At 43.5% G+C, this 11,502-nt stretch overlaps 1 protein-coding gene across 1 annotated transcript; it reads left to right on the top strand.

Moving 5' to 3' along the window:
- Window positions 1-2,814: 2,814 nt before the first annotated feature.
- On the top strand, window positions 2,815-11,050 carry LOC306760273 (sushi domain-containing protein 6; the record flags this gene model as incomplete). The annotated part of the gene is made up of 5 exons (XM_079246073.1): window positions 2,815-2,943; window positions 6,511-6,611; window positions 7,903-8,103; window positions 10,402-10,546; window positions 10,720-11,050. The coding sequence occupies exons 2-5, from the start codon at window positions 6,524-6,526 to the stop codon at window positions 11,048-11,050; spliced, it is 765 nt and encodes a 254-aa protein (XP_079102199.1). The 5' UTR covers window positions 2,815-2,943; window positions 6,511-6,523.
- Between the last annotated feature and the right edge of the window lie 452 nt (window positions 11,051-11,502).

The following is an 11,502-nucleotide window of genomic DNA, read 5'->3' as shown; positions in this document are numbered from 1 at the left end:
AATAACCACTCGAGGAATGTACATGATAAATGTCACTGTTCTGGGGGAAAAAAAACATTTTTATTGTCAGAAAATAAAGTGCTTCTTTAGGAACGCAATGCAGAACACTGCTGTGCTGCCAGCAGACTTGGTTTGTTCTCATCTGTATTAAACATCAGCTAGAATATTCCCAAATCCTTTTTATCAACAAAAAGACTTTGCAAAATTCCACATTTTCAGTGTTGTTGGCTACAACACATTCATCCATTTGTACCGGGATCCATCAGGGCTTCGTTCCAAGCAAACTAACTTTTTATAGTCTTGTCTTTTACAGCCTCAGAATCTATAAATAGATCTGATTTTATTCAGAACTCTCCTGTCTGCTACTATCCTGCAGCCAGAGCAGATTTGTTGTTTACAAGCATGAATGAAGGATTTCCAGCTTGCACAAATCCAGCATTTTATTGTGAATGACTAGAAGTTCTCAGATCCCTGTCAAGCTTTCACCGTCCCTCCTGACGTTTGCAGATCTGATGCAGCCGTCAGTGGAAATCTGAAAAACTTTTTCTGTGCAGTTACAGCAACCAGCAGAGTCAGCACGCTGTATTTTTGGCACATCCGCCAAGTTGCCTCAGCAGTGGAAGTGGCGAGGTCTGCAGGCTGCTGCAGAGATGAGCTGTCAGCCTCACGGACGCGGCCCCTCCAAACAGCTGTGTGTGTGTGTGTGTGTGTGTGTGGCTCAAAGGTTAAAGAGAAAATATGTGAAGACGACGTCTGGGCATTTGCGCGTTTGGAGCTAAAGTTGAAGCGTAAACATGAAACTGGGCCTCCATGTGTGGACCATAGACAGTGGTCTGGACACTGGAAGCTGCACATGGAGAACAAACCTCTGCTGCTCCGACCTCTGACCTCCGCGTCGACATGATGCTGGTTCCGCTTGCATTTCAGTCTTTCAGAACTGTGTCTGATTCAAACAAGAAAGCTAAAGGAGGCCCTGACAAAAATACAGGTCGTCTGATTTCTCCACAACTCCGGTCACGTCATTCCTCGCCAGAGGATGAACCTGTTCTTGTTGTCGCCACTCAGTGATGTTTGCTATAAACAACATGAGCAACAGGGTGAAACCTGGTCCTGCTGCCAAACTGCTGAACAGTCTCTGATGTCACGAACATTTTCATGTTTACTTCATTTATGACGTCATTTAATCTGTGAGATACCAGTTCAGCTCAACCGCATCCCAAAAAACTACCGGATTCAGATCCGCCGACCTCCAAGTCAGTGATGTTCAAAGCAACTCGAGCTGAATTTAGCTTGGAATGGACGTAGCCATCAGTAGCAAGAAAATGTGGCCAAAAAGAAACTAACATGCTCATAAAGAAACTGTTCAGCTGGTTAAAACTGGGATTTTTGGATTTAAAGCACTGGAAGTGTGTTAAAGGGGCAGTGTGTAAAAATTAAAGGTCATTTTTGAAAAAAAAAACAAGAGTTAGAAACTGTTTTTTTATTGGTGTGTAATCCCTTTACTAAAATAACATTTCTATTTTCTGGAATGAGTCTTTCATCTGGCAGCTGCCGTATTTGTGCCACCAGTTTCACCATGTTGTCTCTGAGCATCTGAACACTTTAAAATGACCACAGAAGAAGTATAGATGCCATAGTTATATGTATATATACCATAGTTAACATGTACACAGTGTTAAAGAAGCTGCCTGCATTACAGGTATCGCTGCACCGGAGTCCACCGGATCCCCTCTCAGATGTCTGAAAGAATTTTGGTCATCGACAGCCACCGTCCGTTCTTGGCATTTGAAATGGTTTCCATCTTCATCTTCACCACTAGATGTTAGTCATTCTTACACACTTTGATAAAAGCAGCCTGGGCAGATGATGGCATGGCTTCATGCCGTTAACATCTGCAGTCTCCGCAGGAACAGATTCATCAGACCAGGATGTATTTCCATCTTTCAGATATTTGCTGGAGAGCCGATGCCCACTTGAACCTCAGATTTCTGGGGAGCAGAAATCCTCTTTAGACTTGACAGGCAAACTTTAGCCAGTTTTCGACTCACAGTTGTAAAAGGAGGTTGTGCGGATTACGTTTATCTGTCAGATCCAACCAGTCTGACCAAACGAGACATTTCTGTTCACACATCTGCTGCTTGCTGGATGGTTTTTCTTCTCATCATCCTGAGACACAGCTGAAGTTTTGCCCCAGAAACACTCAGAACAGTCTGTCTGCACACAAGGTGACACATTTTTAGATAGTTTTAATGTTTTTTCATCTGGTAGCGAGTCCTCTGAAATATCTCTGATCATCTCAATCGTTTCATGACGTGTTTTTCTGCTTTTTATCTTAACTTTAGGAGAAGGTTTTTTCTTAGGTGTGTTATTTTGACAGTAAAATGTATAACTTAAATTTAAAAGATTGATTACAGGGTCTGATATGTGCTGCTGGTAGATTTTTTTATTTGGTGATTACTCTTTAAAAGGACTGAAATGTCAGCATGGGAACTTCTTCATGCTTTTTCCTGTTTTTTATTTTGGAAGTAAAGCCACACATCTTTGTTTTCAGCTTCTGATTTTCTTTAAGAGTTCCAGGAATTCATTTTTATTGAGAATTCTGACCTAATTTACTTCAACCACACCAGCATGTTGGTATTTGAAGTTATTTTTAAGTTTTTTCAGGCCACAATTTCCTTTCCGGAATATGACGGAGCGAGTGGGCGGGGCTTAGCGGACCAAGCAGCCAATAGGAAGCCTGCGTGTCCTTGTCAAACACAGCTGATCGATGAGCCAGGGAAGAGCAGCCCAGAAGGTCTCACTTGTTGCTGAGCAGGAGCTTGGGTCGGTTCATCACTTTGCGCCTGAAACCTGTCCGTGAACGCACCATCAGGTCCGCCTGTCCGCGCGCCCCTCCGCCAGTCCTCGCGCCCCTCCAGCTGCTGCTTCGCTGTTGGCTCTCAGGTGAGACCTTTTCCCTTTGGGAGATGTGAAGTTGGGACTTTATCTGCTGGGAGCAGAAATTCCTCGCGAGCTAAGATTTTCTGTCTCTGCGTGACGAGCACGCGCGGATGGCTTCGTGTTTATTTGTTTATACTTAAGTTTTGCATTCATGCAGAGGAAACATTACCTGTTAGAAAGGAGGGAAATGGGATTTCAGTGCGTTTACATGGTTGGTGTAAACAACTGGCTGTAATAATCACATTAATCCTCATAAATCTGCTGGAAATGATTCCAGATGTCTGCAGACTGTCGAAGCATCTGAGCTCATTCTGGGCTAAAAGGAGTTGTTATTATTATCTGTACTGTAACCAAACCTCAAACTGACACAGAGAGCTGGAGACGTGATAAAAAGGCTTCATTGTTCCTGCAGAAGGACACGATGCTCTGTGATTATTTAAGTAAAAGGTTAGTTTGAAACTTCCAGAGTGAAAAAGCAGCTGACCCCAATCCAGGCTGGAGGTGTGTGTTTCCCATGTTGGCTGCCTGGCTGGGTGAGAAATGATCCTCCTGACCACTGGATGTGGGTTTGTTATAGAGGGGAAAGAAACGTGAATATAGAGGAAGAGAGGATGAAGGATGTGGACCACAACCAGTGGATGAGTAAATATGAAAATGATTTTACTGGATCATCAGCTGAAGGAAGGTGCAGGAGGAAGTGTGAGACTGGTGCTGTTGGTTTTCATATCATTACTAGTTTATTGTTTTATTTGCTTTCAACATGATTCATTCAAGTCAGAATATTAAATAAGTAGCATCAGGACAGGAGCACACACACACACACACACACACCCTGCACCCCGTGACCCGTTCAGTAATGCAGCATCAGCACTGCCACTGTGTTGCTGTGTGTGAATAGTGTGTATGAAGGGTCTGTGTGTCGTCCTCTGTTTTGTTTTTTTCACCGTTGATTAAAGCTGGAAAAATGGATGTAAAGTCACAAGTTATTATTTTTACTGTTTGATTTTCAGTTGTATTTTCAGTAAAACTTTACTAAACTTGCGTAAATGTGACCAAAATGGAGCACCCCCCTGACTTAGTTTTTTTTATTTTTGTCTTTTCTTGCTGCAAGTTTTCAGGGATTTCCCCTGACAGTCAGCCTCTTATCTCTGTTACCATCTCTTACCTGGCGCTTCCTGTGTTTGTGCCAAACCAATCGCTGTCATGGATGGAAACATCGTCATCTTCCACCTCCGTGATCTCATGCACTCTGAACCACAACTCCAATCAGCGTCTTTTACCTGAACAGCAAAGGTGTGTGTGAGGTGATTGGGGCTAAATGTGCCGCAGGAACCGTGTCCTCGTGCAAGCACAGCTCTGTTCGGTCAAAGCGACTGGAAAGTCTGTCAGTCAGACTTTCTGCAGTCTCAGTCATCACTGCAGCTCGCCGTGAAGTCACCCTGACACTCATCAAAGTGAGAAATTCAGCCGCTCTGGCCGAGTCACTTGCTTCAGCATCTTTTAATAACGCTGGTTTTAAAGAGGAACCTTCCTGCTTTATCAAAGCTCCATTCCTCCTTCGTCCAATTTTTCATTTCAGCTGTCACAATAATTCTATTGCCTCCTTTTTTCTGACTTACCAAACATTCGAGCAGAAGTTCTAATACCAGAGAGGTCCATGATGACTAAGATGCAGACCTCCCACGCAGGCTGTGGTCGCACAAGATGGAGCTGTGAGTGTTTCAGTGTGTATTGTGCTAAACCTCTGTAAGGTTTGCATTGTGTGCCAGTGGCGTTCTGGCACACCGGGCCATCCCCTGCTGCTCTCGAGATGACTGGGAACTCTCTTAGAATGAAAACACACAACACACACTGAAGCAGCAGAACACACTGAAGCAGACTTTTTCACACACTGGCATTTTGGCTGGCAGGGATCTGGCTCTGTGTGTGTGTGTGTGTGTGTGTGTGTGTGTGTGTGTGTGTGTGTGTGTGTGTGTGTGTGTCTGGGATAGAAATAAAGAGACTTCTGCGGTGACTGTGTTTCTGTTTGGTGTAAGAAGTTTAGTTGCTGCTGTCAGAAGTCGGGGTTGGTCAACATGAGCAGTGTTGAAACAGCAAACAGTTCCGAAGTTTCACTATGAATTACCTGAAAAGTTGAAGTTTGGCTGCTTGAGAGAGTCGCTGACATGTTGAAAGGTTTCATGGGAAAATGTGAAGTCATGTCGTACAGAGGAGCAACATACAAGACACGTTTTGTTGTGTCAGTGTTGCTTCATGAAATGATGGTGAAGAGTTGATTAAAAGTGTCGACTGACTGGTTTTGCTGCATAACGTGAGATTTATTTTTTCTTTTCTGTATGTGAGGAAGAAAACAACATTTTGTCTGTTATGGCAGTGTGATTCCAACACTGCAAGGCTTGTAATTAAAGCAGATTAAGTCCAGGAAGTGACTTTTAAGTTGTGCAAGTCTTAAACGACCAAATCTGCAAAAGAAAACAAGGCTGTCAGCAGAAATGGGAAAAAGTCTGTAGAATTTAATAGGAAATGTGTCTTTTCAGGGATGGGGAACTTGTGTATTTGCAGATTTCCTGCAGTAATGAATGTAAACATACACTTTAAAGAGTTTAGTTTAATTAAAAAATGTAATTGGCTTGTCTTCAGACCTTATTCACACTGATTTGACCAGGAAATTTGTTCATTGACTGTTTTATATTAACTGTAAAGAAAGTTTTCCCTGGAAAAGACAAAAATACTCTGAATTTTGCTCCATTTGTGTTTTATCACTCGATCTGAGCTGCTTTAAAGTTTTGATTAAAAAAAGTGAAGAAAAGATGCTATAAAGTAAAGTTTCACTTGAATAATTCTATTATTTTATTAAATAAAAACATTGCTGCTAAAATAATTATTTTATAGAAATCCCCTTGATTTTTTTCTAATCTTTATATTTGCTTTTAGTTTTATAGATTTTTGTGGAATTAAAGGCAACCTCTAAACATTACGTCATGCTGTTTGTTCTGATGTCGGGTGGAAACTTTGAAAGTTTTCTCTTTAAAAGAAAAAGAGAGAAAAAAGTCAAACTATTGATCTTTTAAAGTACGGCAACGAGCCAAACCACGGATGCATCTGTTCAGGAGGTCCCAGCACCGCTGCGCTTTAAACACACCTGCTGCAGAAGCTGTTGGGTTTATGGCTGCTGTCAGAGTTGCACCTGAAGGGGGGAAAGCCATTTAAGAAGAAAAACATCCGAAGAAGCGTTTTGTTGCTTCAGCTGCTCAGAGCAGCAGCAGAATCCAGAGCAGGTGTGCCGACGCTCACCAGCTGGCGAGTGTGAAACGCCATGACTGCAGATTCACACTGCAGCGTGTTCACGGCTGATAAAAACCACCTGACCTTCACGCCTGTCATGTCAGTTTTATTTGTGAACGTTTGCTGAAATAAAAGCATTAATCCGATAGAATAAAAAGTTTCTTCTTCTGCTTCCTGTTCAGAGATACAATGACTCGATGTGTGTGTGTTTACAGTGTGAAGATGCCGCTGGTGTGTTTGTGTGTTTTCTCTTCCTCTGACTCTTCATCTCTGTTGTGTCATCAGGAAGTCTGGTTTGATGTCGGCTTCAGCCCGGTGTCCATGTGGACGTGTCAGTCTGGTCTGCGGACTCCTCCTCCTGGCCTCCTCGCCGCTCCTCGCTGCAGGTACGACCTCTGAACCCACCCATCCGCCCACACCTGTACGGAAAGCTGGTGACAAAACATTCATTCATTTCAGAGCAGAAGCTTTAAAATCATCCAGGATTCGAAAAGATCTTCACTGAGAATAAAAGCTGCTGATAAAACAGTTTTAATGGAGAAAATCTTGTCCGTCTTTCACACCCAGCCTGCAGCATGAAGTCTGACTAATAATAAAAGCTTAATGAACTTTAAGCAGGAGTTCGGCCTTTTTCTTTGACTCAACATGTCTGCTGTGCTTTGAAGTTATGCAACAAATCTTCTGCTTCTTCTTTTGTCATCAGAAGTTTCTGTTCTTGCGGAGGTCACACAGTTTACTTCATAAAGCCGAAGACAAAACTTCCTTTAATTTCACAACAGTTGTTGAAACGTCCTTCTCTTAGATCGATAAAGTCCTTCCAGTGTGTCTGATTTAGCTGAATTTACTTTGGATTCAGAGCGTTTAGATACGTTTCCACTCTCAGCTACACATCTGTCCCGCTCTGAAGGTTGATCTGAGGTTAGGGAGGTGTGAGGTGGTGGAAACCGCCCTGCAGACGTGTAGGGGGAAGATGAAAAGATGGAAGAAGCTGTTTCGGCTGCGTTGGTGGAGCTGCCATGCACGTAATGTAGAGGATGTGAGAGGGTTTTTTTTTTTTCATGGTACGCAGCTTGACTTTGCGTAGTTACTGGTCAGACATCCTGACCCTCTGGTGAAACTTTATTCACACACACGTCAGCTGTTGTTTGGAATAACAACATCAGCTTGGTGTCCTTTCACACCATCCTGCTGGGATCGTGCACTCTTCATCCATCACACTCTCACCCTGACATCATCTTCTCAGCAAAGATTTAAAGGACACTAAAGCAGCCAAGCTGAGGACACCACTGCCTTCATGTAACATCTGTGGGATTTACACAGAATTATGACCTTTTCCTTAAAAAAAAAAAAAAAAAGGAGAATACTGAGAGTGGCTTCTGCTGCTGGTCGGAACCGTCGCTCAGAAAAATCCTTGTTGCAACACAAGTCAACAAATCTGTTTCTGCTGGTGAAAGGCAGGAAGGAGTGAGAAAATCACCTCCAGAATGTTTATCCTAAGCCAGGAGAAAACAAATGCACTTTGAGCATTCCTGCAGGGATGGAGGGGGAGGTGGGAGGAACTGGGTTAACTCTGGTTAAACCCAGTTGAACATTAAAACCAGAAGTGAAAGTAGCTCCTGGTGGTAGAAATGACGTTTACAAACCTGCTCTCATCACCGTGTGTTGTATTTTATGCAGGCAAACTGAGCAACTGCTCTCACCCCGTGGTGCCAGAACATGGAGGTTTCCGCTGCGATCCGAGTCCGTGCCGTGGTTTTCCTCATAGGAGCACCATCCGCTTGTTCTGCGAACCCGGGTACCACATCGTCAACAAGAAGTCTGTCTACCGGTGCCACAACGGGAAGTGGTCAAACTTCTCCGCATGTGTCCCCATGAAAGGTACGTCAGGACACACCAACCAAGAGTTTAACATCTTCAACGGGAAGCGGCCTAGTTAGGATAAATGGGATTAATGGATGGAGAGTCACTACAGCTTCCGTTAAAATCCACCATAAATGCCCAGATCTAAAGTAAAATATGTCATTCAGCATTTTAAATGTGAAGAGTTTCTGCTTTTTGCTGCTTCGTGTCGTGTTTATGAGCAGAAAATGTGCAGATTTTTTAGACAACTATGTTTTTTTTAGATGGTTTAATCCATGATGAAAATGCTACAATGGAGCAAACAGTGTTTTTGTTTTTCTTTTTACAAACAAACATTACTCCAAATATCTGTGACCTCCGTATTTGTCTCATATCTAAGTCACTTTTATCCGAGTCGACTTACAAGGTCTTATTTGCATCCGAGCTGCAGGATAGTGAGACCTGACAAGTAGCTGATGGATCTGTTTCATTTTATCAGGCGTCTCGCAGCAAGAAACCGTCTAAAACCTGTGTGATTACATTTAGCTGGGTTGAAGATCTACAGTTGTTCCGGTGCTGAATCAGTGGTCTACTTGGAACCAGTTCTTCTTGTTTGGAACGGGATCTAGCACCAGTTCTGAAACCGTCTCAGTTAAAAGGGGTCATCTGTAGGCAGATAAATCTGATCGGGGCAAAGAATGCCTCAATCTTCTGGTAACGTCTCATTCAGAACAGCGAGAGTTCCTACGGCTTGTTTTGGGGATTGGGATGAAGAGGTGACTTTTAGAGCAGTACAGCAGGGTGTCATCTGCATAGCGGCTTATAAAACAAATAGAAAAGGTAACGCTAACATGAACAAGATCATTTTACACATGAAGAGTTCAGGCTGCGTTGGTAAAAATGTAGTGTTTTTAGTGAAATAACCTTTAGATATTCATGCACATTCACATATTTCTGCATTGACAGCCTGGCTGGTGTCTTGACTCCTTGTGGAAGTCGTGTCTCCTTCCTCTGCTCTGTAACAGAAAGCAGAGCCTCCTGGGCAGCATTAAACAACGTTAAACATTAAAGGATATTTTTCGGCAGCATTGACATTTACTACCTCACTTTATCTTCTCATGACTTTTTACCATTTGAACCCTGAAACTTTAAAGGCTTATTAGTCATTTTAGGACTCTTCATTCTCGCTTATCGTATAAGGGAAGCAGATGTTCTTGTTTCTTATGGTTAAAATTTGCATCAAGGCTTGTTTCAGACATGACAAGTTCAAATGTTGTCTGGAGTTTTAATATTGTTTAATCAGCAAAATGAAGAGGGAAGGTTTCATGTCTCAGGGTAGTGCAATGTCACCCCAGCAGCAATCTTCACCGCCTCTGAGGAGCCTTTTCTCAGCTGCAGTGACCCTGCAGCAGCTTTATCAGGCTCATATTCTGACCTACTTAACAGATCAGATCAGACTCTGCAGGGGAGCCAGAAGCTTCACCCTCCTCAAACAAGTTCTGACTTCCTCTGTTGCCATTCAGTCGCAGGCGCTGCAACAGGAAGTTGGAGCACTGAAAGAGGAAGTGGGCAAAGCCACCATAATAACCATTAGACACTTCCTGTATGTCAATGCCATAAGAACCAAATGGAAACCTACAAGATAAAAATGCATCTTTTATCTGGTAATTGATTTAATCTACCCTGAATACCGATTTTTTTTTTTTTCACGTTTTAGTATTTGCAGTGACGTAAACCACTGCAAACCACACGCTTCTGGCACCCAGTCCACCTTTTTCTTTCTTGTCTGACTGCATGTGATGGCCTGCCATCTTAGTTTGTATTAGGTGTGATTAGGAGAGAATGTACTGCACCTGCAGAGGTGGGAGAGGCTTAACTTAGAAAGCCTGCTTTTGCCAGACTCACTCCCTGGTTTTTCCTCTGGCTGGGCAGCATTTCTCTCCCCATCACAGTAATTATGATTTGTTAAGTTTTGGGTTGCATTTTTGTACAATGTTGCACACATGGTCACACAACCATTCACAGCATTTCACTACTGATATTTTACACACTCAGACCCCATTATGAGTTTAAGTAATGGTCATAACTCCTCCTATATTTGACTCCTGCTTTTGTTACCACTTTGAGCCAAGTTGGTAACAAATGGGGGCTCGTCCGGGAGAATCCTTGGAAATTAAACTCCTTTAGGTTTTCATTCATTACAGACATGTGGTGGTTTGGAAGCTTGATTCTGATTCTGAACCTCAAATCTAAACTTCTATTTGACGTTTGCAGCTTTTTTGTTGATGTATTTGCGATTTCTTTCTATTTTTTTAAAACATTTGTCTTTCTTCTCAGATGGTCCCTACATGAAGTCTGACAACAGAGTGAATGAGTCGATGCCCAGCATGGCCACCACTGCAGTGGGCGTCTCCATCTTCCTGCTCACCACCACCGCCTGCCTGGTCATCAAGTCCCGCCTCTACCCCTGTCAGTCACACAGGTGAGGGAGAGGAAAACAAACATCTGTAGATGTCACACTGGGATGTGACAGATGTTCTTACCCAAAAGGATTTGGGGGCTTCTGATTGGCTGGATCTGCTAATCTGGGGCGTGTCTCTTTATATCTGCTCTCACTAGAGAACCTAAGTTAACTCCGTCTCTGTTTCCCAACAGCCGACGCTCCTCAGACCAGTTGGACCTGATGGTGGACGGACTTTCCGTCTCTCTCCCCTCCTACGAGGAGGCGGTGTACGGCAGCTGGGGGCAGCGGATCCCTCCTTGTTCAGCTCCCGGACCCACCCAGCTCCTGCTGGCTCAGGAGTCTCCCGGCTGCCACCCGTCGGCTCGAAGCAGCGAGTCGGACAGCAGCCATCACCCCCTCCTGTCCGGCCGAGGCCCTGACAGCCCCCCACCCCCATATGAAGAGGTCCAAACGTCACATCCTGGAGACCGAGTGAGCAACGGGGAGGTCCAGCACCATCTTTCCACTGATAAGGACACTTGACTGAGCTGTGGGTTCATGTGTGACTAAAATATTCGCTTTGAAAGATTGTGACAGCTCACAGTCTGCAGCATTACGTCTGCAGATGGTTCACCAACAACAACACAGATGACAGCTGACTCTTGTACTGCCTGCACTTTTCCTGCGTAGCTGCAGCCTGGCAGCATCAGGACCATCATGCTATTTTGAATGAAGCTGATGAGCTCTAATTGGCCACTCAGGCCTTCCTGAGGAGAACTGAAGTACATTTAGAAATTAAATGTTGATTATATAGTGTATTGTGGTGCAGGGAGGGGTGTAATTTGCACGAGTCTGCTGACAACCTGCTGATAAAATGTATTTTTAATGTGATTGAGATGGATTTAGCTGAGAATGAAAAGTATTTTGTTTAGAAGGAAATGAGGTTTTCACAGGACAGCAGGGATATAGAAGTATGTGTGTTTGTGTGTTTTCAG

This window comes from Telmatherina bonti (genome assembly GCF_933228915.1).
Source record: "Telmatherina bonti genome assembly, chromosome: 9".
NCBI lineage: Eukaryota > Metazoa > Chordata > Actinopteri > Atheriniformes > Telmatherinidae > Telmatherina > Telmatherina bonti.
This window is presented reverse-complemented; position numbering and strand designations above follow the sequence as displayed.